Raw genomic sequence first — 26,596 nt, 5'->3', positions numbered from 1 at the left:
CCAGTGAAGGCGGACTGCCCCCTGCACTTTCCCCTTTGCCCTTGCTTATTCCTTTGGCTGCGTAGAATACCCTTCTATCCCCCTTACTCTTACTTCGCAAATCTCTGCTCTTAGAAATTCCACCCATTCTTTAAGGTTCAAATTAAATACCACCTCCTCCCGCTGAGTCTTCCCAGACCCCCCCAGACGTCCCCCCAATCCCTGCTCCTTATTTCCCCATCATTTTGTGCGGTGCATATGCATTTTATTTCTCTCTGTAGCCCCAGGGCCTGGCAGCGTGCCTGGCATACAGTGGGTGCTCCAGAAATGCCCAATGAAAGGCTGACGGAACAAGAGAGGTCTGCCGCCGCTCCATCCCGATGGCCCTTCCCATCCTGCCGGGGTCCTGCAGGGTGGACTCCATCTCGGCAGAGGGCATCCCAGACCCCTCACCAACCCCGGAAGCCGGGCTGTCTGCCACGGGAAGACTACACTTCCCAGCGATCCCAGGGAAAAGCGAAAACCCTTTGGCTTTGACAGCCGCTGCCACAAGTCTTTCCGTCTCCCCAGGCTGCCTGGGAGCTGGGAGCGGGATTATGGTGGCCTGAGCTGCAAACGCAGCTGTAGGAGCCCGGAGCCCCTGACCCTTCCCCTGCTGCCGCCCCGCCGGGAGGACCAGGAAAGCAGCCTCCGACCTGCCATGCCCGCCCCGCCCAGCCCCCCGGGGGGCCCGAGCCGGCCTCTCCCGGACCTCTGTTGAGGTTGGACCGCTGGCCAGATGTAGCCAGGCTCCGGATCCGTCTTCTCCCCTCCTGTCTCTCTGTGGATCTCTCCTGCCGCTCCCCACAGCCTGGAGCCAGGGCTGGCCGAGGGGCCTGCAGGCGCTGGAGCCCTGATGTCTCACCGCTCACTCTCCTGAGAAGCCACCTCCAGCACCCAGAGTTGGGGTCAGGCCACAGGGACGGTCGCAGGCTGGAGTGAGCCCAGAGCGCCCCAAGGCCAGGGCCCACCATGGCCCAAGCGCTGCCCTGGCTCCTGCTGTGGATGGGCTCTGGGGTGCTGCCTGCCCACGGCTCCCAGCCTGGCATCCGGCTGCCCCTGCGAAGCGGGCTGGGGGTCGCCCCCCTGGGGCTGCGGCTGCCCCGGGAGACCGACGAGGAGCCCAGCCGGAGGGGCAGCTTTGTGGAGATGGTGGACAACCTGAGGGGCAAGTCCGGTCAGGGCTACTACGTGGAGATGACCGTGGGCAGCCCCCCACAGACGGTAAGCTTGCCGGGCCAGCCCTACCCTCCCTCCTGCACGAGCTGAGGGGAGACAGGCTGGGGGTGCAGCATGCTGGCTCCTGTTAAAATGGGCTGCACGGTGCGGGCTGGAGGGACCCTCTCCCAAACCTGTCCTCTGGGATCATACTGGCAGCAGTCAGCCCCAAAGCCCCCCTTCCCACTTCCCTTCCCCTCACAGGCTTCTGTCTGCCCTCCCCTCTCTCTCTGTCTTACACACACACATGGCTCAGGAAGGATTTGGGGCAAGAGAAACTTGTCAGTGGGGGGAGCCTGACCTGGAGAAGAGTCCAAACCACAGGGGTGCTGTGAACAGGTGTCAGCCCAGACCGAGCTTGAGTCTCCCAACCCCACTGCTCTGGATCTTGGTCACCCAATCTTGGCATCTGGGGTTCTGACCATTGGTTCCCAGCATCTTGAGGACCAAGGAATCCTGGCAGGAGTTGGACCGGCCCTTTTCTCCCCGTGTCTGAGCTGCCACAGGACAGCGAAGCAAGGTTTCCGAGTTCCCTGTGACCTCCAGAAGCCCCGGGCTGACTCTTGCCTTCCCCTGCCCCTACTTCCTCCCCAGCTTTGCATCCTGCACTCCAGTCCCTCCCCTACCTGATGCCTCCCAAGTCCTGGCCAGAGGGAACTGAACTGAGTCTGGGGAAAGGACAGATCACACACTGCATAGAGCAGAGGAGCCAGAGCCCCCTTCTAAGCATGAGACTCCCTCCACGAGCTGCTAGGTGCTCAGGGGTGGGGGATGGCGGCGACGGAGAAAACACTGCCTCCCAGCTCCCCCCATCCTTCCTGACAATCCTCCAAGGTACACTCAAGGTGGCTGGTTGGAGGTTTCACCCTCTGTACCTCCGACCGGGTAGGAGTGTGCCATGAGCAGCCCTCCGCGGGGTGCCGTGGCTGCCCTCTGTGAGCATTTGCCTCCTCTGTGGTTGAGCCCGGGCACGGGTGGCAGGATGGCTCTGTGTGTGCTGGTGAGTGTCACCTTGAATCTGAGCCCGCACATCTCTGAGCCACCCCCCTCCCCCTGATCTGTGTCTGGGAGGCTTGTCCTTGGGAGGGTCTGTGAAGGTGGGAGTGTGTCTATGGTGTATATGGGCAGAGGGAACCACCACACTTCCTGGACTTCTAAACAGCTCTCACACCAGATCTAGGGGGAAAACAAGCCTCCGCTTCCCAATTACCTGATGGAAGCAAGCCTTCCGAGGTCCATGCCAGCCAGGCCTACCTCCCACCTCTCAGCTGATCCAAGGCTCTGGTCTTCCCCACTTACCCCTCCTCTTGCCTATGTGCTGTAAACAGTCTTGAATCGGTGTAAGGACAGAGCCTGAATCCAGGCCTCTAGCAGCCTGAGCCAACAGGATGCCAGCTGTTGTCAGGGAGAAGGAGGCTGTGTGGACCTGGTTCCTAGTCCCGTTTCTGCTACTGATGCACAATGCAAATTGTGCAGAGACCCTGTGACATGGACACAGAACGGGGCTCTGGGACCAACAAGGGCTTTGGGGTCAGAGAGACCAGGAATTCCAGCTCCACAACCCACAGCTTTCCCTTTTCCCAGCTGTGTGTCCTTGGGAAAATTATATAACCTCTCTGAGGCTGTTGCCGTGTCTTTAAAAATGGGTGAAATGAGATCTTCTTTGGAAGGTGATTGTGAGGATTAAGGAGACTAGGCAGGTGAAAGCACCTAGAACAATGCACCTGGACACACACTTGTCCTCCAGTAAATGTGAAATCACTTTCTCCTACTTGTCTGGCCACTCCTGCCTCTTCTGTGCTCTGCAAGGAAGCATAAAAACCTGGGTGTTCTGAGCCTCCATGTTTTACACGTAAAACATGTAAATGGGGGATCCCATTACTGTACTTCCCTGGACCCCTGAGATAATATGTACATCCCCCAGCCCAGAAACTAGCAGAGAGTAATTGCCCAATAAATGTCAGTTCCTTCCCGCTCCTTCCTAGGAGAAGGGAAAAGTGGGCTTCAAGTTCAGCACCAGTCCAGGAAGCCAGTGGCAGGGAGACCCCAGTTAGAGCCACCCTATGAGTTGGCTTATGGCTCCATACCTGAGCCAACGCCAGCCAGTCTGTGCTCTGTGGTGACTTGATTCTGCCCCCCGCAGTCTGCGAGAAGGATGCCCTTTCTCCCGACCCAGTGGGGTTGTTAATAAGCACCAAATGAGAATGTGAAAGGCACAGTACTGTAAACGAGCAACAGTGAAACTTGGGGAGCACTTTCTATATGCCAGGCAATTCATTGCTGGTTTGGGGGGACTGATCCACAAAGAGACAGAAAATACATTTTCTACCTCAGCTTAGTGTGGAAGTGAAAGTATAAGTGCTTGTACAAAGTAATCTGCAGCAGTTGTACTCAAAGTGAGGACCCCAGACCCTTGTCATCAGAGCCAGTTAGAAATGTAAATTCTCTGGCCCCTCCCCACACCTACTAGGTCAGAACCTCAGGGGCTGTGTCTCAAGTTTGAAAAGCATTGATTTATAGCAGTACCATGAGTGAGTGCTACGGGTGTTCTTTTTTTTAAATTTTTTCCATCTATATTCTTTTAAGGGAGGGGTTCTTTTCTTCAGTTTATTTTTATTTATTTATTTTTTTGGCTGCACGGCATGCAGCATTTTAGTTCCCCAAACAGGCATCGAACCGGAACCCCCTGCAGCAGAAGTGCGGACTCCTAACCACTGGACCACCAGGGAAGTCCCTATAGGTGCTCTGGAGGAGGTAAAATCAGGCAAGGCCTCGTGAAGATGTGCTATGAGCATGGTCTTGAAGGATGGATAGGAGGGTCGAGACCATTGCCAGCACAGAAAAGTCCTCCCGAACTGGGATCGCAACTTCATTTGTGTGTCCACTCCTTCCCACCCTCTCCCCTGAGACCAAGCGAGGACACAGTGAATGAAGAGAATGCGTTATGTGTGTTTGGGCTTATGCATGTTCATTCAGGAGACGGTGAGAAACCCAGGCCAGCTAATGTTACAGGTTTGGGTAAATAAGATAGAACCAAGTGGCCAAAAGCCTTAAATGTCAAGCCATAAGGTTTGGACTTTGGTCTCTGCAGAAATAAGGGGGAAATTGAATTTATTTGTGCAGGGGAATGACAAAGAAAGCAATCTTTTAGGAAGAGGCATCTGAATTTTAGAAAGAATGGAACTGAGAGATGCAGGCAGCAGGAGGCTCTGTCACAAAGGTCCAAGTGTGGAGCGCTATGACAAGGACAGAGTGAGGCTGTGATCAGGTGGAAAAAGGAGGGAAGACTGGGATGCAAGGCTCGGTGACATTGGTGTGAAGGGTGAGGAGGAAGGTGTCAAAGGTGATTTCAAGATTCCGATCTGGGATGAATTAGAACATGACAAGACCATTTGTGAGAAAGTTGGCAGGAGGGGATGGTTTAGGACTATGGGTGTACAAATATATCCTTGTATTTATGGTTACAGTTTATAAAATCTTTTTAAAATTAATTTACTTATTTTTGGCTGAGTTGGGTCTTTGCTGCTGCACGTGGGCTTTTCTCTAGTTGCGGCGAGCAGGGGCTACTCTTCTTTGTGGTGCGTGGGCTTCTCATTGCGGTGGCTTCTCTTGTTGCAGAGCATGGGCTTCAGTAGTTATGGCTCGCGGGCTCTAGAGCGCAGGCTCAGTAGTTGTGGTGCACGGGCTTAGTTGCTCCACGGCATGTGGGATCTTCCCGGACCAGGGCTCGAACCCACGTCCCCTGCATTGGCAGGTGGCTTTGTAACCACTGCGCCACCAGGGAAGTCCTATAAAAGTTTAAAATATATTCTACATAGACTATTTTGTTCTTTACAGTAATACCTGCAGTATATAAAAAGGTCTTACCATATGCAGCTTCTAGCAGAAGGAATGGGGACTGAAAGATTAAATAATTGGCAGGTCAGTAAGCTGAGACCGTGTCTCACCCTTGACCTCCCTACTCTTCCATACCACCTATTTGAGAAGAAGAGAGAGTTTATCAGAGATCCCGCTTCCATTCTCCTGACACCAACTCACGTCTTCCTTACTACACTTAGGAGCACGTGTCACTGTTTCTGTGTTTGTTTCCCTCATAAAACACCAAGCTCTTGAGGACAATGTCTTTTTTAATTAATGAATTTTTGTAGTGTTTTATTTCTCTTTGGCTAGTATCTATGACAGCGCCAGGCTCAGAACAGGCACCTAAAAAGTGTTGAGCAAATGAATAAATAAAGAGTAAGACCTTTAAATAGAACTGTTGATGGGCTGCTGTAAGTACAGAACTGGAGATCTTGGAGAAAGCATTTTCATTCTCTTTGCTTAAATGAAAGGATATCATCTCATTATAACAGTACAAGCATCGCCATCCAAACACAGGCCAATCATTTAATTGTTAGGATTGAAATCTGGTGATGGTCAATTTTCAGTTTAACAAATATTTATTGAGCACCTACTTACAAAAGAGAAGAATACGTCATAGTCTCAGCCCTTGGAGTGCTCACGATTTGGTGTGAGACACAGACATGTAAACGCCTAAATGTCACACAAGACCAAGTACATTTGGTACAAATAGAAGAACAGTGAGTCTTGGAAGTATAAAGAAAGAAGCAGCTACTTCTGACAGAGTGTTAGGAAAGGCTTGCTAGAAAAGGTAGCATTTGAATATGGCCTAGAAAGATGAGAAAGCTTTGCTATTTGGAGAGTGGGGAGAAAAAACTTCGTAAAGAGAGACGTGAACTATGCTAAGAAGCTGGAAGCTGTGATAGGGATGCTGTGAGGCTGAGTGGGCGTTGGGTTTCATTCTGGGGGCAGCAGAGAAATGGTCTAGTGAATTTTGGTTTTAGGAAAACTACTCCAGGGTGCAGGATAACTTGGATGTTCTAGAGTCCGAGACAAGGATTTCAATTAGGACACACGGGCCTGAAAGAAGATATAAAAGAGGAGAAGTCTTCAGAGAGCCAGCATTCACCTGTCAGGTCAACCAGGTGTTCCCTGTCCCTTATGGGTGAGAGGGAAGAGAAGAAGTCTCCCTCCTTTGAACTTCTCTGACTGTGTTTGCAACAGGACACACAGCAAAAGGAGCAAGCTTTTAAAGCACAATATAGTTTACCAAACTTCCATGTTTATTACTCTGCTTTAATTAAAAAGGGCAAGGTATTAGCATGTCTGTTTTGGGCAGGAGGAAACTGAGTCTCAGAGGGATTAAGTGGTTTGCCCAAAATTACACAGCTAGGGAAGAAGAGAGCTAGGGTTCAAATCCTGGTCTTTGGATTCCAAGTCCAAATACTTGGTTCTTTCCAGCATTCCATAGTCTGGGACATGTTGGTTGAGTTCGAGATGCCAGTGGACGATTCTTGTGGATGTATCCAGCAACCAGCTGAGAATGGGGAACTGGAAGCCAAGAGACAAGTTGGGACTGGACAGGTAGACTCAGGGGTCACCTGTAGAGAGGTGCTTGTGGAAGCCAAGTAAGCAAATGAACTTGTTTGAGAAAATGGAGAGAGAAGAGGAAAACGATTAGGGAAAGAATATCGGATGTAGACGAGGGATCAAGGGAGCAAAAGAAAATGATCAGAGAAGTAGAAAACTGTGAGGATTCAGGATCTCAAAACCCATGAAGATGCCAAGTGGTTTTCCTGACCCCCTCCCTAGAATGGTTTCAAACTGAGATCTGTGGGGTTCTGTAAAGGGACCTCAAGGGTGAGGGAGAGGTTAAGGGAAAGGTAAGAGGCAAGACTGTACCTTCCACCTTTCCCCTCACCAAGCCCTCCCCTGTCCCACCTGCCCCCAAATCTCCCAGAATAGGTCAGCTTTTGTTGTATTTATACAGTGGAATTCCAGGTTTGTTTGATTGATTGATTGATTGAGTTCTGGTACTTAAAAGGTCAAAAACCTTTGAACTCAAAGAATCACCCTCCAAGTTAGATGACCCTGAAGCCCAGCCGCCGTCAAGACAGTTTTGGCCACAGGCACTGGGAGGCAACCTATAGACTGGGGTTGGGCTTCAGTTGCAGGTAGGCCTCTGCAGGGACTCTTAGGCTGTCCTTTCACACCTATCTCCTGCTCTTCCTCCCCAGGTCTGGAAAGAAAGAATTCAGCTGGGAGTGGGAAAGGCATTGAGAAAGACCGTGCCCCCTCACTAAGGTAGATGGTCAAGGGCCCTTCTTGGGTATCTCCAGTAAAGAGCTAAGCAGAAATTTTGGTTGAAAATCCAGGAAGAGAAACATCTCTCAGGGAAGCCCTCCTACCTGCCAACTAACTTCTCTGTCTGCTGGGAGCCATCTCGCTTGGGGGGCCTGGGCAGTGGGGAGTTCTGGAAAGGAAACACCATTTTCCTGGTCCTAGAGCTGCCCTGAGCTTCCCCTGGCAGGATGGGCCCAGTGGCTACCCCGTCTCCTGGCCACTGTAACCCCACTATGTACAGGCTGGATGTCTCCTTGGTTGGCCTCTCAGGTTTGGTGAACCCCACCAATTGTTCGACTCCAGCGCCTGTGGAGTTTTCACCAAATAGCACAAGGCATGAACCCTGGCATCTCCCAATGGCTCAAGCAAACAGACCTATGTGCTGAGCACAGCTGGGTGCCATGGAGGAAAGTGGGCTTAGGCCAGAGATCAGCTTCATTCTCACCTGAGGACACACTCAGAGACTATTACAGGCCCTGTAACCTGTGCATGGGACAAGGTTAGACAACAGGAACTGTCTGACAGTGAAAAGCAGGTAGCAGTGGCTGTGCTACCCTCCAAGCAGATTTCCCAGATGGGTTCCGTGGAGGCTGAAGGTGCTAACGAGACGCCTCGAGAGCCACCACAGGGAGGGGATGGAGACAAAGAAATAGAAGCTCTCCCTAAAGCAGAGCATCTCTGCTGTTTCTCTTTGGTACACTGGGATCCTGAATGAGATTGCAAAAGGGTTCTGCTGCTTGAAAAATAAGTTAGAAAACCATTGTCTTAGATCTTTTCTTTAAGAACAGACAGGTAAGTTTTTTGACCATTCGCATCGTCATCTCATTTGAATAGGAAGCACTGATAGATATTAGTTGAGCTGGGTTTGAGCCCGGGGGAAATGGAGCATCCTGTCTAAAGGGGGAAGGCTGCCCTAGATAAGGTTTGGGATGACCCAGCCACCTTGGGATTCCTTTTAAAAAACAGCCCAAGATGGGGTGAGTGGCACCAGGGAGCCTGCTTGCTCCGAGGTATTGATTGCCAGCTTCAGCCTGGAGAGCGAAGTGGAAGCAGAGGATATGTCTGAGAAAGGAGTCCATTTCCATTGGGTCAGCTGATTTGGTCAAGGTGGGAGGAGCCTGGATGGGACCCAGTTGCCTCAGTTCGAGGCAGGAGCTGTGTGCTGCGCTGGCTCTCAGCCAGGACCAGCTGCTGACTTGAGGTTCCTCATGTCCTTCCTTGCCCCCATCTCTCAGCCTCGGGCAAGCTCAGGTCTGGGAGTGTCCACTTAGGGAAGCAGATGAAGCTAACTCAGAGGACTCCGGGAGCAGCGAGTCCTGAAATCACTCGGACTGCTCTAAGAACCTGGGTGGCTACTCAGTTTCGTGGGTACAGTGGGCATCCATTGCCATCATCACCATACGCAGTACCGGATTGAAAATCCCCCCTGCAAGGACCCTGAGGCTGAGAACTAATGGCAAGGCTCTAGAGTCACAGAGACCTGCAGCAAATGAGGCAATTACAGTTAAAAACAATTGCTACAGAGCACCTACTGAGAGCTAGGTAAGAATTAGATAATAAGCACAGAAATGTGCTCCCTACCCTGTGGAACTCATAGTGTGTAGGACAGACAGACATTGGATAAGTGGTTTCAAGTTGGATGAAAGGGTAGGCAAAGAAGCGCAGTTGTTCTTGAGGACCTACGAGAGGAGGAATCTAATCTGGGCGGGGGCATCAGGGCAGGACCTTTGGGAGAAAGAATGTTTAAACCACGACTTGAAAATTGAACAGAAGTTAGATGGAACGGGGAGAGAACATTTCAAGAAAAGGAAACGGCGTATGCAGAGGTGACAGATCATTGTGCTACTGAGAAACTTGATGGTGAGGGAGGGGAAAAGTGATAAGAGATGGTATTTGGAGTTGACCGATGGGTGGGTAGGTGCCCCAAAGTCAAGGATCTCAGGATTTAATTCAGGTAGTTTTGTAGCAGTTATCTGATGCAGTGTAACAAACTAAGATGAGAGCCATTGCCTCTCAGGATTCTGTGGGCTGGCTGTGATCCTACAGATCTTACCTGGGCTCCTCGTGTGGCTGCATTCAGCTGGTGGGTCGGCTGGGGGCTGGACTACGCCAGGCTGCTGGACCTCTTTCTCTGTGAAGTCTTTCATCCTCAAGGAGGCAAGACTGAGCCTCCTCACGTACAAGCTCAGGGCCGCATTCCAAGAGGCCAGTCTCCCCAGTGCACAGAGCACCTAACAAGCCTCTGCTTTCCTCCTTTGCTGATGTCCCATTGGTCAAAGCAAGTCACATGGCCAAGCCCAGCGTCAATGTCAGAGGGGATCACACCAGGGCATGGATACAGGGCGTCTGATTCATTAGCGTAACAATCTACCATGTATTTCCTTTCCCAATGAGAGAGAATGAGAGAGACAGGAAGGTCAAGGAGATGAAAGAGAAGACTTGGGGCTTGGTCAGAGCCAAGGGGCTCTTGTCCTAGCTTTGTGGCTTATGTGTAAGAGGGGTTACGTTCTTATTCACCCTTGGTCTCAGTTTCCTCCTCTGTGAAATGGAAGAAAGGCTCCTACATCTCAGCTTCAGCTGAAAGGCTTATACTACGAGAATATAAGGGCTCTTCCCCCGTAAACTCTGAGGCCCACACAGAAGATAACAGACTTTCCTTTAGCAGGAGGAATTAAAGCCCCCTCCCAGGGACTTCCCAGCGGTCCAGCAGTTAAGGCTCCGAGCTTCCAATGTAGGGGCACAGGTTCGATCCCTGGTCGAGGAACTAAGATCCCACATGCCACATGGTGACGCACGGCAGAAAAAAAAAAAAAAAAAGCCCTTTCCCAGAGGTGCGTGAAAGTGGTAAGACCCTAGCACAGGCTGCCAAGAAAGGTTGTGGATCTTAATAACTAGAGATCTTTTGGAACTGGAACAAGCTCCCATATCTCCAGGCCAACGGACAGATGACTCCTGAAGGCTCTTTTCACCCAGAAGAATCTAAGTAACTCCCATCTGCTAGTGAGAGCTGGGGCCAAGACAGGTGGGATTTGTGAACAAAGAGCTTACCCTGGACTCAGCAACTCCACATCTGTCTCATTGCCCAAGATCTATTGCTGCAGACTCCTCCAGGGGAGCCTTGCCTGCAGGATGGAATGGGCAAGTGTGCCTTTCCCTGTGGGGCTTGTTAGCACTTCCCATGAAGCTGCAATCCCTCAGAGGCCCCCAGGGGCATATTTGTTTGTTAAGTGATTGGCACTGACCTAGCCCTGACTCCATGCTGCGGTCCTCTGGGCATCTAAAGGCAAGCTCTACAGGGACTTCTGAGTTGGCCTGGCCCCAAGGGATAGGGAAGAAGTAAGATGGCTCCAGGACTCCGGGCTGCCTGTATCAAACCAGGGGGCCTGGTGAGAGGAAGGCAGGTCTGAGCTAGAGCCACACCTATAACCTAAAAACACCCATAGTTTGGGGGCCACTGAGAGATCCCTCCCTCACCCCGAAAATAGGGTAGATTAGCTCTTTCTCCTTTTTCCTTTAAGCATTCATTAATTCAAGAAATACTTATTGCCAGCCACTGTGATACCCAGTAGGGAGACAATGGGGATTTTTTAAAAAATTAGATACAAGGGGAGATGAGATTCAGTATGACATTATAGTGGCAAGTCCTACAGAAGCATTTTAATCAGAGAATATGACCTGGTCTTTCTCCCTTAGGAAGTCCCTTTTTTGTTTTTGGCTGCGTTGGGTCTTCATTGATGCACGCAGCTTCTCTTGCTGCACGCGGGCTTTCTCTAGTTGCAGCGAGCGGGGGCTACTCTTCGTTGCGGTGCACAGGCTTCTCATTGCAGTGGCTTCTCTTGCTGTGGAACATGGGCTCTAGGAGTGCAGGCTTCAGTAGTTATGGCACGCGGGCTCAGTAGTTGTGGCTCGTGAGCTCTAGAGCGCAGATTCAGCAGTTGTGGTGCACAGGCTTAGTTGCTCCACGTCATGTGGGATCTTCTCGGACCAGGGATCAAATCCGTGTCCCCTGCGTTACCAGGTGGATTCTTAACCACTGTGCCACCAGGGAGGTCCCTAGGAAGTCCCTTTTGAGCTCAGACTGAAGGATGATAGGAGATGAGTAGACAAAACTGCAAGTGGAAAGGAGGATAATCCAGGCAGAGTGAATGACCAACAGCCTTTGCGGGAGGGACCATGGCTGATTGGAGGACCTGAAATGAGCCCAGTGTGGCTGGTGGGCAGAGGGCTTGGGGGAGTATGGGACAAGCTAGGCTGGCTATGTAGGCGGGGCTGGACCATGAAGGGCCCTATAGGAAATGTTAAAGCTTTAAGTCTTTATTATAATAGCAAAGGAAAGCCATTGACATGGGAGGGTAACGTGGTCACATCTGCGCTTTGAAAAGATCATTCTAGCCACAGTGCAGAAACAGGTTGGAGAGGTCAACAGTGGATGTACCAAGATCAGTTGAAAAGCTATTGTGGTATTCCAGGATGAGATGATGATAGCTTGGCCAGGAGTGGCAAAGGAGGTGGCAAGAAATGAATACATTCGGAGACTTTTAAGAAGGTTAATTGGACAGGACTCGTTGATGCCTTGGATGGAGATGTGAAGAAGAGGAAGGTGTTTGGATGTCTCTGAAGTTGCTGACTTATGAAACAGATGGATGGTGACTAATGTAGGAAACTGTGAAGAAAAAACAGATGGGCAGGACCAGGTAAGGTCAGCCATGGACATCCTGAATTCGAGGTGTCTTTGAGGCAGTTCGAAGGGGAGGAAGGGGCTAGAGCTGAAAGCTCAGGAGGTATAAGGATATAGGTGGTAATTGTAGCCGCTGCCATGGATGAGATGGCCTAAGGACAGAGTAGAGCAGGAGGGGAAGAGGACCAATGCCCAGGCCTTGAGAAGTGAGCCTGCAAAGTAGACAGAAGATCCTATCAGAGAGGCAGGAGGAAAGCACGGGATAGGGTGACAGGGAAGAGTGTTTCAAGGAGGGAGGGGTCGGCAGCGTTGAATGCTCCAGAGAGGTCAAGCAAGATGAGGATTGATTTGAAAACCGTCTTTTGTATTTGGTGACACAAAATCATTGGTAACTGTAGTAAGGGCTGTTTTATAGTGGAGGGAGGGATAGAGGCGAAACTCAGTTTGAGAATGGGTTGAGGAATGAGTAGGAGGTGAAGAAATGAAGACAGCTTGGCCGAGAACTTTGGTTGTGAAGGGAGAGGAGAGAGAGGGTAGCTGGAGGCGGATGTGAGATTAAAGATTTTTTTTTTTTTTAAATGAAGAGACAAGCATTTGTAAATGCCAACAGGAAGAATCCAGATTTGGGGGTGGGGGGTGTGGCATGAGGGGTGGATCCTCCTTAGGCAGGAGGAGGGATTGTAGAAAGGCAGGATGGACGACGTGGGAATGCTCTTGTGGGAGATGGGGGGAGGGGTCATCTGACGGCCCCCTGCTGGGTGAAATTAGAGGGGAGGGCGTCTGCTAAGGTTGGACGCACGCAAACCCTCCTCCTTCAGGCTGCCCAGGGGGCTCATGATAGAAATGTTGGAAGGACAGGATCAAAATCACTTCTCTCGGAAGCAGGATCACAGTGCAAAGGGCAAACAGACAGAAGGACATTTGCTCAGGAGGAAGAGGCAACTGTTTATTTTGGTTTCCCTTTTCTGTGTGCGTGGAGGGTGGAGAGGGGGCAGCAGAGAGAGCAGTGGTGGCTTGAATTCCTGGTATTGGGGCTGGGGGTTTAAAGAGAGAGCAATGGGAGGGGAGGGGTCATTCCTCCCCGGGCTTGACCCCCTTGGGGGCGGAGTGGGGAGAACTTCCTCAGGTGAGGAGAAAGGCTGGAACTGGAAGGGCACCAGGGATGATGGGCCCCCGGGGTTGGGGGGGGCGAGTGGCCTGCAGAGAGGGCTCCTCCCGTACAGGACAGAGAGGAGTGGGGAGGAGGGGGCCTGGACCAGCTGAGCCGAGCCCCCAGATACAGCTCCATTCCAGTGTCAAAGGGGGTTGGATTCTCCTAGAGCCGGCCAGGTACACACACTCCAGGCGGTCCCCCCTACCACCACCGGCGCCAGCGCTGTGGAGGAGACCCTCTTTCTTTGGGGTCCAGTGATAGCAGGGGCGCCTGTAAGCCTGAGGCCAGCCGTGGCGCGGAGACCAGAGTCCTGGCAGGTGGGAGAGCGGGTTCTGGGGAGTGGGTGGGTGAAGAAGCCTTTTTAATCATTAACCTGGCTGATTGAAATCTGAACTGCTGTGCCTCTAGCACTATTGATTCTCTGAAAGCACAGCATCTGGGGCCAGTGGCTGCTTAGAGACCGGGGAGAGGGACACCAGGGAGAGGTAGGGGCAGAGGGGCGGGGAGGGAAATGGGAGGCAGGCCAGGAGTGGGGGCTGGGAAGGAGGGAGGAGGCAGGGTCAGAGAGCTAGGGGACAGCGGCCATGGGGAGGCCAGGAAGCCTGAGCGGCCGCTGGGGGAGGTGCAGTCAGCAGACCTACCAGGGACCACTGAGAGCAGGAAGGAGCCGGAGGATCCGGCAGAGGGGATGAAACACAGTGACCTGCCCTATATGACAAGGTCGGAGCCTGCAGCAAGGCCAAGGTCAGCTGACTTCACTGCACTGAGGAGAGGTGATGCAGAAATGGAGGGCCCTGAGGTCAGAGGAGAAGCTGAGGTGAAGGACACACAAGTGGGCAGGAGAGGATTCACTTGGACTTCCCTGGTGGCGCAGTGGTTAAGAATCCGCCTGCCAATACAGGGGACACGGGTTCCAGCCCTGGTCCGGGAAGATCTCACATGCCGCGGAGCAACTAAGCCCGTGCGCCACAACTGCTGAGCCTGCGCTCTAGAGCCCGTGAGCCACAGCTACTGAAGCTCCTGCACCTAGAGCCCGTGCTCCGCAATAACAAAAACCACCGCAGTAAGAAGCCTGCACACCGCAATGAAGAGTAGCCCCCACTCGCCGCAGCTAGAGAAAGCCCACACACAGCAACAAAGACCCAACATAGCCAAAAATAAATTTAAAAAATAAATTCATTAAAAAAAGAAAGAGAGAGGATTCACTTTATAGATTGCTGTGTTTTTGAGGACAGGGGCCTTTCCTTTTTGCCTGTGAGGATATAGGAGGCATCAAAAAAACGGCTGACTGGCTGAGGAGGGGTCAGGCCATCTCAGGAGGAAGGAGGACAAAGTAGAAGAGACGTAGAAGGAGCCGCACAGAAGGAACAGCAAGACAACACCTGTCCATCTTCAATGAGCCAAAACCAGGGCCCCGAGGAGATGGCTTTTCACCAGGACCTCATACAGGGCTCCTGGCTATAGTCCCACTATTTCTGACAGTGGGACTCATAGGTCTGTGTCACCTCTGAGACAGAAGGGGGCCCTTCATGGGGAGCCACATTCTGGCAGCCAGGGTCAGAAACACGTGGGCCTCAACATGCCATTGTGGTCCCCACAGCGCCCCTGGTCAGTGCCAGCTCCTAGAATAGCTTGTCTCTGAGCTGGAGGGGGATGAGCCAGGCTGCCTGCCGGTGATGTGCTTCCCAGGAGAACCAGAGAGGAGGGGAAGGGGCAAGCTCTGCAGACAGACTGGGCCAGTACAGAGTGAGGAAGGGCATCTGCAGGTAGACAGAAATAGGAATGGAAACACACACACACACACACACACACACACACACACACACACACACACACACATACACACACACACACACACACACACCCCAGTTATATGGCTCTGATGACACAGAAAATGTTCCAATTCTGCAGAGAAGACAAAAGCAGACACAAGGTTTCTGAGGCCATGCTGAGGGCGTGACAGGACCCCATGTTCTGACTGTGGTCATGGTACTAGCAGGGCCAGCCTGTCCAGTCCTGCATCTGGAAGCTTCACCCTGGACACTCCAAAGGAAGACCACATAGCCGGGGGATGGGGAGGGTACAGGACAATGAAGGGAGTGAGTCCAGGCCTCCTGTCCTAGCATCTTTCTCTCCCTTTTCTCTGACAGCTCAACATCCTGGTGGACACAGGCAGCAGTAACTTCGCAGTTGGGGCCGCCCCCCACCCTTTCCTGCACCGCTACTACCAGAGGCAGCTGTGAGTGCGGGGAGAGGAAGGGGGAAGGCTCTTCCCAAGGATCCAGGGCAAAGGAGGGTCGGGGGAGGGCTGCAGGGAGAAGGACCAGCTCCACAGAGCCTTTCTTCCTGCTGGGCAGGAGGGAGGGAAAAGAAGGCAACAGTGACCAGAAGAGAAGAGTGGAGGGGCTGGAGGGTTGAGGAGGTAAACTATGGGAAGGGTAAGTTGAGGGGCAGCCAGGAAGTGCGTCAGTTCCGAGATAGGGCAGCTTCCTGGGGGAGGGAAAGCAGGAAGGAGAGCAGCCCCAAAGCTCCCAGTGCAGTCTCGAGGTGTCCTTCTCTCTGCCTGAACTGGGAGGCCCAGGGACTCCAACCCACACCCCTCAGTGGCTCTGGTTTTCTGACGCCACCACCTAAGTCTAGGCTGAGCAGGCTGCAGTGACAGCTCCCTTCGCTGTGTCCTCGCCTGGGGGCTACTCTTGGTGGCTTTGCACGGTTCAAGGAAGGGAAGGAAGAGCCTTCCACAGCTCCACTGCCTGGCCTGATATCAGGGACTGAAAGCTAAATGCTTCCCTGCCTCCTGGGAGTTCCAGCAGCTGGACTTAGCTAACAGGTGGGAGGGAGGGTGGAAGTGGGTTTTTAAGGTAACAGAGGCAGTGAGGGATGATCTGGGAGCCCCTTTAACAGAAAAGCAGGAAGTGGCGAGAGGCCATCTAATGTCTGAGGCGTATGTGTGTGTGAAAACATGTGAGTCGAGACTGACACCCCATTCTTGGACTTCTAGGCAAATGCCAAAGGTGCCTTCTCAGGTCCCTTGCCCTTTAACTTCCCTATCTAAAGAAAGCAGTCAGGGAAGGGGGCATGGCCAGGGTCCATGAAAGGGAATTCATTCCAGCTCCTTGCCCGTGTCCCATCACTGCCCCCATCATACACACCAGCCCTGGTCAGAGGCGTCATTCCACACAGGTGGGGGTGACACATGGTGATAAGCATGTTCCATCCGAGCGGTGCGTCTTGCCTGCTTGCCCTGCTGAGGTGCTCGTGCACACTCCTTCCTTGGAAGAATTTGCTGAAGAAGTTCCATGCTCACCCGCTTGGTACTTTCTCTACCACTCAGATGGTACCACTGGGTCCCAAGGCAGCAAGAGTCAATGGCTCCTTTTCTTTAAGAGCGTGATAAGGTCAGGGGGCGGGGAGTGGGAGATGCCCGCTAGCTGTCCCTTCAGCAGCAGCAGTCACAATACACAAAGCCTAGACTTGTTCTTCCAGGGCCTGAGCTCCAGATCTAGGAATACGAGCTATGGACACAGGAGAGCGAGCGCCAGAGACGGCTCCCCACGTCTGTCTGCAAGGTCACTTGTTCTGTTCCCGGTGAAGGATCTACGGATGTTCTCTTGAGCAGCCTGACAGCATCCTGTCTTATGTAGATGACCGAGATGAGATTCGGCGTCTGGGAGTAGGTTAGATGCTGGCTCCACGTACCAGCTGTGGTTACGCACCCAACAGATCTCTGCCTGCTTTGCACAGGTCCAGTACATACCGGGACCTCCGGAAGGGCGTGTATGTGCCCTACACCCAGGGCAAGTGGGAGGGGGAGCTGGGCACCGACCTGGTGAGCATCCCCCACGGCCCCAACGTCACCGTTCGTGCCAACATCGCTGCCATCACTGAATCAGACAAGTTCTTCATCAATGGCTCCAACTGGGAGGGCATCCTGGGGCTGGCCTACGCTGAGATCGCCAGGGTGAGAGGAACAAGGGCTAGCCCTAGACACTCTGCCTGAACGTTGCACACTGCATGCTACACAGGGACGGAGTTACGGGAGAGAAGGGGAGGGAACTGAATAAGGGAGGGAAACAAATCAGTTTAAAGAATTACTTTACAGGTGGATAGGGTGGCAGTCTGAATTTCATCCCTACAGAGGGCAGAACTATGGTGACAAGTAGAGGAACAGGCTATCTTTTCTATTGACGCTAAGATCTTTAAGAATGAGAGGCCCCCGTAACTCTGAAACAGGTTAAGCAGATGGGGATCAACGATCCTACAGATCTTTCCTGTTTGCATTGCCAGTGTGTCTTGCTGTCCCTCTCTCCACCAAATCTCAGTACCTCAGGATGGTCTTTCCCAAGGAACATCCCCCAAGTTTTGCTTTTGCCCTCCCATTCCTCTTTCCATTAGGGCCCTCTGTGCGAGGATTCACTCCTTGTCTCTCTCTGTCACAGCCTGACGACTCCCTGGAGCCATTCTTTGACTCGTTGGTAAAGCAGACCCACGTGCCCAATCTCTTCTCCCTGCAGCTCTGTGGTGCTGGCTTCCCCCTCAACCAGTCGGAGGTGCTGGCCTCAGTTGGAGGGAGCATGGTGAGTAGGCCCTAGGAGAGGGGAGGCCCGGGCACTGGGCAGAGACGTGAGCACCTGCTGCCTCCCTGCCCTCTGAGGCCACACCACAGCCTCGGGCTCCACTGCTGAGAATCGAGAGAAACCTCTGCATGTTCCCCACCTCCATTTTTCTTTTTCTACCCTTTTCTTCCTTGCATTATTCCAGAAAGGACTTGAGGCTCCTATGGTAAACTTGGCAAGGATGACAGATGATTAGGAAAATTTCAAAGGAAATGAAAATAAGGCCTCTCAAGTCAAGACTGTTCAGTCTGATGATGAGAAGGCAGAGATGTAAGGAGTTTAAAAGTCTATTTATTAATTCATTTAGGACAACTGGTGAACTCTATCTCCAACAAGCAGAGAAAATAAAACTTACAACAGAAGCAAATTATCATTCACTCAACATTTATTATGCCAGTTTAGGTTTAAATAACTTTATATCAAGGGCTGTGTGATTCTGAAACAATTAAAAATCCTGGAAAGCCTTTTCCCCTGAACACATCCTTTAACACATTTAAGAAAGTATCAGTCGCTTTACGGCGTGGTTTGATTAGAAGCAGGAAGATGAGAAAGGTGATGTGCAGAGCGCCTTGCCACCCCAGAAATGACTGATCCTATGCTTGCCCTCTGGGTGACTTGTTGTCCTTCTGTGTTGGCACACGGGTACTGGCTCTTCTGCTCCCTAGATCATCGGGGGTATCGACCACTCGCTGTACATGGGCAGCCTCTGGTACACACCCATCCGGCGGGAATGGTATTACGAGGTGATCATTGTGCGGGTGGAGATCAATGGACAGGATCTGAAAATGGACTGCAAGGAGGTAATAAAACCTGGGGGAGGCAGGGAGAGGCAAGGGGGAGGCAACATCGCGTGAGGCCACACCCCGAGTTATGAGGCTGGGAGGATGAGGTTGAGGTGCAGGACCTGCAGGAGGGTTGGGGGCTGAGCCTAGAACAGCAAGGAGCTTAATGGTCACATGGCGGGACCTGAGGTTTGGGGCTAGGGACTGGCTTAGCACTTTCCCAGAGGCTGCGTGGCATAAGGTCTGGTACGGAAAAAAGCATATCTGGACTCCGGTCACTGCCTTGCTTTATGACCTTGGGCAAGTCGTCCGCGAGGCAGTGTAACATGACGTAGTAGAAGAGTCTGGCTTCGGAGTAAGAAAGACCTGGGTTTCTAGCTCTGCTCTAGCTATGTGTCCTCAGGCAAGTTACTATTTTGTGTCTCAGTTTCCTCACCTGCAAAACAGAAGTAAAAACAGCTTTTCCAAAGACGGTGGTGAAAATAGAGAAAGTGAATAAAGTGTTTATGCCAGTGCTTGACACACAGCAAGACCCAATAATGGCAGTTAAACTATTTGGGTGTTCCTTACCTAGATTCTTCATGTATGTTAACTTAGAACAGATACAAACGTATTATGAAAAGTTAAAAGCATTATACAAGGTATTTTTATTTTCAAGATTTAGAGAATGTCTACCCACCCAAGATAATAAGAGTTAACATGTACTGACTGCTTCCTATGTGCAGGGCACAATCCTAAACACTTCAAATATATTAATTAATTTAATGCTCTTTATTTATTTAATAACTCTTTGAGGTAGGTACTATTATTATCCTCATTTTACAGATGAGGAAACTGAGGCACAGATGTTAAGTAACTTGCCCAAGGAGATCCACCTAAGAAGCGGCAAAGCCAGGATGCCAACCCAGGAAGGACCCCAAGCAGTCAGCCTCACCCCTCCAATTCTGGCCAAAGCCTGGCATCAAGAAGGCTTTTGATGTTCTAACCCTCTCTTCTCCCTCTTAGTACAACTATGACAAGAGCATCGTTGACAGTGGCACCACCAACCTTCGTCTGCCCAAGAAAGTGTTTGAAGCTGCTGTCAAATCCATCAAGGCAGCCTCCTCGGTCAGTGGGACTCAGGACAGGGGTACAAGAGATGACAGAGTGTCACAGGAAGTCTGTGAGAGGCACGTTCCTCCACAAGAGCCAAGATGTCTACCCTTAGATCCCTCTACTTAGGTCTCTTAAACAACGGTTCTCTGCTATGGGCCTCAGCTTGCTCAGCACACAGTCCCCCAGCCCAAAGTTTTGGCCTTACTCTCTTGCTCTCTTCCTCTAAGCCTTGGGTTTCGGCTGACCTTTCCCCAGTTTGGATATTTCATGGAAAAGCAAGTAAAGGGCCCAGTAAGTGTTATCTGAAAATGGGAGAGGCGAGATGGTGAAAGAGGCCGTTTCCTCATCTTTATCCTTTTCCCATCAACACAGACGGAGAAGTTCCCAGACGGTTTCTGGCTCGGGGAGCAGCTGGTGTGCTGGCAAGCAGGCACCACCCCGTGGAACATTTTCCCGGTCATCTCACTCTACCTAATGGGTGAGGTCACCAATCAGTCCTTCCGAATCACCATCCTTCCACAGGTATGTCCCTGGCCTGAATCAGTGGGATCCCAGGACGAGAACAAAGGATATATTGAGAAAGAGTGAGCAGGCATGGCTTCCTAGAACTTGGAAGACAAAATAGATGAGGATCCAGCGGTAAAGGGCTCTGGGAAAAACCAGCCTCTCGGAGCTCAGGGCTGGCAAAGGGAAGGGCAGCCTAAGGGCATCGATACCAAGAAGGCAGAGATGGGGTGAAGGGTGGAGGAAGACATACTCTCACTCTTTGCTTGCTTATCCTTAGCAATACCTGCGGCCAGTGGAAGATGTGGCCACATCCCAAGACGACTGTTACAAGTTCGCCATCTCACAGTCATCCACGGGCACTGTCATGGGAGCCGTTATCATGGAGGGCTTCTACGTTGTCTTTGATCGGGCCCGGAAACGAATTGGCTTTGCTGTCAGTGCTTGCCATGGTGAGAGCGCCAGGAACGAGGGTGTGGGGTCAGTCTATCCCCGTTCTCCCTGTCCAGTGGTGAGGGTACCCGGGCCCCTGTCAGTCTGGGAGGGAGTAACAGTTGCCTCAAGCCAGAGTCCACGTATTGTGTAAAAGCTAGTGTCAGTGCTTGTGCTTTTTTTTTTTTTTTTTGTGGTTCGCGGGCCTCTCACTGTTGTGGCCTCTCCCGTTGCGGAGCACAGGCTCCGGACGCGCAGGCTCAGCGGCCATGGCTCACGGGCCCAGCCGCTCCGCGGCATGTGGGATCTTCCCGGACCGGGGCACGAACCCACGTCCCCTGCATCGGCAGGCGGACTCTCAACCGCTGTGCCACCAGGGAAGCCCCAGTGCTTGTGGTTTTTTTGTATCGCCTGGCATGCTGACCCCCGCCTGGACTGGCAACCTCTGTTGGAGACCCAGAACAGCAAGAGCTGCCTCGGCACCTTGGGAAGCTCTAGATCCAAGGGTGGCGGGCTGGGCCTATCGTGACCCTGCCAGCTGCCGTATGCCGAGGTTGAATGCTACTGGCAGGGTCTTGCAACTGAATTTCAGCAGGAGCAGGTGAGTTTACTAGGTATATGTAGGGCTGGCTTTTTGGTCAGCTTAGAATGACTGACTTTTAGGGCCCTGTCCTATTGGACAGGTAGACAGGAAAGGGTTGTTGTCCCCAGTGACCTGGAGGAGAGCCATGCCTCCACGTAGCAACGGCTTTCTGTCCTGCTCCTAAACATCTCCCAGGAGGGAGACTCTACGGCCTCCTCAGGGCCGGTTTCAAGGCCTGTCCCGGGAAGTTCTTTTGGGTGTGTGATCCAAACTGCTCTGTGACTCACATCTGCCCTTTCTCCAGTGCACGATGAGTTCAGGACAGCAGCGGTAGAAGGTCCTTTTGTCACCCTGGACATGGAAGACTGTGGCTACAACATCCCACAGACAGATGAATCGACCCTCATGACCATAGCCTATGTCATGGCTGCCATCTGCGCCCTCTTCATGCTGCCCCTCTGCCTCATGGTGTGTCAGTGGCGCTGCCTCCGCTGCCTGCGCCATCAGCACGATGACTTTGCTGATGACATCTCCCTGCTGAAGTGAGGAGTCCCACGGGCAGAAGAGAGAGATCCCCCTGGACCACATCTGGTGGTTCGCTCTGGTCACAAGGAGGAGACACAGATGGCACCTGTGGCCAGAGCACCTCAAGACCCTCACCCACCCACAAATGCCTCTGCCTTGACAGAAAAGGAAAAGCTGGCAAGGTGGGTTGCAGGGACTGCACCTGTAGGAACCAGGAGAGGGAAGAAAGAAGTGCTCTGATGGCGGGAATACCCTTGGTCACCTCAAACTTGAGTTGGGAAATTCTGCTGCTTGAAACTTCAGCCCTGAGCCTTTGTCCACCATCCCTTTAGATTCTCCAACCCGAAGTATTCTTCTTTTCTTAGTTCCAGAAGTAAGGTGACCCCAGTGTGTGTCTCTGCAGTACCCTAGCAGAGAAAGGGCCAATCTTGTTTCCCTGCTGGCCACAGTCAGCGGGAACGGACGCACCGTTTGCTGTTTGCTTTAGAGATAGGGACTGTATAGACAAGCCTATAACATTGGTGCAAAGACTGCCTCTTGAATTAAAAAATAATTTAAAAATAATTTGTACAAATAATTTGTACAAATGGGGGTGGCTGGACGAGGAGAAGGAGAGGGAGTGCAAAGACAGGGAAGCTGGGATCAAAGCGAGGCAAGGCCAGAACATGACCGCTCGCCAGTCCCAGTTTTAGACGGCATCTCCAAGATAAGAATCCCACCTTCTAAGATGGGTGTTACTTCCCAATGTCTTCTTTTCTGTGGTTGCAGCCTGACCAAAAGTGCGATGGGAAGGAGGGCTTCTCTAGCCAAAAAGCTCTTTTTAACTCTCTTAAAGGAAAAGTGCCCACTAAAACGTTCCGTCTAACAAATGAATTTCTACCTTATTAATTCCTTGTCCCTACCTGAACCTTCTACTGTACACGTGACTGGTAGCACTGAAACATCCCCAACCCTGGAAGCCCCAGGTGCCCTATGGGAAAGCAGCTGGAATAGAGCAAATATAACAGGGCTGCACTTTGTCTTCCTGGCTACCTGTTCACCCCCTCCCCCAGTCCTATTTCTCCAGAGCTTTGTAGCTGAGGTGCTAAGAATAGATAGGAAACCTCTCCTATCTAATCCTTGAAAGCAGACTCTTGAAGATTCATTCAACAGGGATAGAGTTGATGCCCTATACCCCCTGCCTGGAGTTCTTCCTGTTCAGCTGTAAGTGGTAGTAAGATCTTGACATAATACAGAGCAGTTTCATTGCCTTCTCCCTGTCTCTAAGGTCTCCCTCATTTATTCGGCTAAGGCATCCCACAGTGGCACTAGTATTATACCAAGAATGTCAGGAACACAGGGCTTTCTGGCTCCACCAGCATCGCATTCAGTATCAAGGCTGCGTGGAAAAAGGATGACAGCCTCCGGGCTTCCTAATTCCCTTCACCACAAGAGCCCCTTGATGGAGGCCATCCTTTGCCCCTATCCTGCTCTTTATTCCCCGCTCCTAATAGTACCTGGGTACCCAGGCTGGTTCTTGGGCTAGACAGTGGGGACCAAGTTCATTTCCTCCCTATCAGTTCTAAGCCAGTCGACTATGATACCAGTGTTAATGGGAAGAGCTGAATTTTCTTACTATTCCACTGGATCCTATTCCTCTCTGGTCAACACACTGCTTCCAAGTATGGGACCTGCACAGCATAGAATTACCTGATGAGGGAGAGGGAAATACAAAGAGGGCCTCTGGAGATCCTGGCCTCGGCCAGCTGCCCACAAGCCATAAACCAATAAAACAAGAATACTGAGTCGCAGTTTTTTATCTGAGTCCTCTTCATTCCCACTGCACCTGGTGCTGCTTTGGCTGACGGGGAACACCCCATAACCACAGAGACTGACAGGAAGACTGGAGCCTGTCCACTTCCAGCTTGGAACTTACTGTGTAAATAAACTTCCAGAACCGCTACCGTGAAATGAAAATGCCACATTCCACTTTATAATTTCGACCCACGTTGGGGAAAACTGGTTTTTCCCCAGCTCTTTCCAGGGTATAAAACTCCACCCCTTCCTTAGTAAGTCTCATTGTCCTATTTTTTTCTTTGAAAGAGAAAACTTGTACTTTTCTTTTAACAGTTTCTTCCTTTCTACCCTGAAACCGTGAACTCTGAAGTGTAAAAAAAAAAATCTAGACAACAGCTTCTTCCTTGTAAAAATATGTATTCTATATTTCTATTTTTAAATTCTATGCCAGAAAAATGACTGTCCCATCTCCACTCCCTGCATCAGGGGCCTTCCCCAGGGGTCTGCACAGCTTGTACCAGTGCAGGCCAGTGGACAGAGGGAAAAGGGAGAACAAGGGTGGCCAAAACTTAACTGTTGCTTTCGGATTGATCCTGAACAAGAAGGAGCAAAGAGCGACGATGAGTCCCGGCCCCCACGCACACCCTCCACCACACTGTCTTCCTGCTGCAGCTGGTTTCCAGGGGCTTTCACTAGGAAGCAGTTAAGCCCCCCATCCCCTCCTGTTTTCTCTTTACTCCTTTGGTGTCAAAGATTTGTAGAAAAGAAACAGGATATTTTTTAGACCCACTTCTAATTTCTATATTTTCATTGGATACTGAAAAATACTGCAAGTGGCCCAAAGGCTGCTGCAAAGTTAAGGGGAGATAAAATCTTAAGATTACAAGATAAAAAATGAATCCCCCCCCCCACCAAATGAAAAGAACAAAGGAACTGGTCTTCCATTTTGCCACATTCCCTGTTCATGATGGCTACCAAACTAGAGTCATTAATATTTCATTAACCAAAGAAAGTGGGTCATCTGACCTCTACAGTGGGGAGTACTCAGGCCATTTCCATCACCCTAAAAGATGCCAAGGAGATCCCAGGAAGTCCATTTCCTTACACTGTTGCCAGTCAATAAACCGGGACAAGTAAGACTAGAGAAGAGAAAGAGTATGTTCATGAGCTGATAGGCAAGGATGAAAGACAAGGAAGAGTAACATAAAGAGAGAGGAGAGAATTATTTGGCTCTGAAAGGAAAAATCTTTGCTACCCTCATATGTACCACTAGTGCGAGTAAGCATTTCCAGGTCCCAGAATGGGAAAAATTCACCTGTTGGTAATATAGTAATATCCTTTCCTGGAGCTAATTTTTTTTTATTACTGCTTACTTTTTACTTGTTTAATTCCAAAAGAGAAGGGAGCTGAAGCCATTTCCATTAGGAGTAAAGATAAAGCGACAGGAAAGGATTCAAAGCTGTAATAGAAACGCAGCTTTCCTCGGTATAAACCTAGAAACTGGAAGTGCTCAATAAGCAGAGGTGGAAAAATGACCTCGCTCCAGACAGCTACCCACAGAACAAATGACTTATAAACCTGAAATCTAACCTCCCTTCTTCACAGCACTTTGGTCTCCATTTGTCCCAGGACAGGAAGCATGTCCCCCATAGCTTTCTTGCTTCAAAAATTCAAACCCATATCCCAAGATCATCCTGAAAGGAATTTTGCACAGACATCCCCTCACCCCAGTGCCTGCCTGGAACTCACCCAAGGTCACCAAACAACTTGGTTGTGAACCAACTGCCTTAACCTTCAAGGGGAGGGGAGATAGCTAGACTAGAAGACCAGAAGTGAAGGGGAAGCGGTGAGGACTTCACAAGGTTGGTCTGTGAAAGCTTGATCAGAAGCCAAGTCAGTGGTGGAAAGGGATGGCTTGGCCCAGGAAAGACCTGTGGGCTATGCTAGTTTCTAAAGAGATGACTATCCAGGAAGTAGGGTGGACAGAAGTTTGTGGAGGCATGGGGGAAACGGGACCTGGTTATGTTGTTATTCTTGGACTGTGAATTTTGCTGATGTAAACAGACTATTCTGTAAACCTAATGTCTATGTACAAATAATGAGTGTTAAAACAGTAAAATGTTCAACGAAAAATCAAACCATCAGGGTTATATATTTTTTCCTCAATCAGTCTCATTTTCTCCATTTGGAGTAGGGGGGCTAGAATAGCACTGAGGCTTCCGGAGGCTTTCAATAAGCAAGGCATCTGGCTGGACAGCAGGTGAGCACCAGGGTTCAAATCGGCGTACATGAGCCTTAAGAAAATGGACTAGAGGCTGAGCCAAATCAGAGCAGGGTGGCCTTAGAGCAAGAGCAGCTTCCTAGATGGTTTTTATATTGCATCTGAAAACAGCCCTAGGCAGGAATATCATAATTTCAAGGCCAAATTAAATACCATCTTACCTACAATCTGCTTCCCCCAGAGGAACTGAAAGGTGAGGGGGACAGACCATTTCTGCATAATATACATACTTTCATTTACGAACATCTGGATACAGACTTTCTATACACACATTACCTATATAATAAAAATGTACATGGCATGAGTATATGTCACTGTATAAATATAGAGTTTTAGAAATCTTGAACCCGCGCTTCCTGTTCACATCAGTTTCTCCTCTTCTTCCTCCCCAGTCAGGTCCGTCATTTAAGAGTTGGACAAAAGGGACAAGTGTCATTTGTGTTGGTCTGGGCCCAGAATTTGATACACTGGAAAGAAAGAAAGACATACCTCAGGTTCATCAGGAAAGACGGAGGGAAGGAGGGGAGAGAGCGCTGTTAAGGTTCAACAGGTCTAAGGGATGTTTACTGAGTCAGAAAAGCTCACTGGGGGACTGGAAGGGCTGCTTCACTGGCTTTTACCGCCAGAGGAGTCTTCAGAGCAGGTGAACCTGATCTTGTTTTACAGGGAACATTAACAATCAGCTAATGACAGTGAGAAGCTGCTTCCTGCTGACTGTCTACAGACCTGCTCCTTCTTGTCATCTATTTAGC

At 50.9% G+C, this 26,596-nt stretch overlaps 2 protein-coding genes across 9 annotated transcripts in view; one reads left to right on the top strand and one right to left on the bottom strand.

Annotated features, from left to right (window-relative positions):
• The first annotated feature begins 487 nt into the window (after positions 1 to 487).
• Positions 488 to 24,476, top strand: BACE1 (beta-secretase 1). The gene is made up of 9 exons (XM_004273355.4): positions 488 to 1,242; positions 15,401 to 15,489; positions 16,995 to 17,211; positions 17,690 to 17,827; positions 18,532 to 18,666; positions 19,654 to 19,755; positions 20,116 to 20,265; positions 20,528 to 20,699; positions 21,567 to 24,476. The coding sequence occupies exons 1-9, from the start codon at positions 991 to 993 to the stop codon at positions 21,806 to 21,808; spliced, it is 1,497 nt and encodes a 498-aa protein (XP_004273403.1). The 5' UTR covers positions 488 to 990; the 3' UTR covers positions 21,809 to 24,476.
• RNF214 (ring finger protein 214) overlaps positions 23,880 to 26,596 on the bottom strand; it is a 52,524-nt gene continuing 49,807 nt past the window's right edge. For all 8 annotated transcript variants that reach the window (XM_049714354.1, XM_049714355.1, XM_049714359.1 and 5 more), the window contains one exon: positions 23,880 to 26,311. In XM_049714354.1, coding sequence (XP_049570311.1) covers positions 26,246 to 26,311 — 66 coding nt within the window. In that variant the 3' untranslated portion in view covers positions 23,880 to 26,245. The remainder of the gene's footprint in view (positions 26,312 to 26,596) is intronic.

The sequence above is a fragment of the Orcinus orca genome, chromosome 8, assembly GCF_937001465.1.
Source record: "Orcinus orca chromosome 8, mOrcOrc1.1, whole genome shotgun sequence".
Lineage (NCBI taxonomy): Eukaryota > Metazoa > Chordata > Mammalia > Artiodactyla > Delphinidae > Orcinus > Orcinus orca.
The sequence above is the reverse complement of the archived record's forward strand: the minus strand, read 5'-3'. Positions and strand labels throughout refer to the sequence as shown.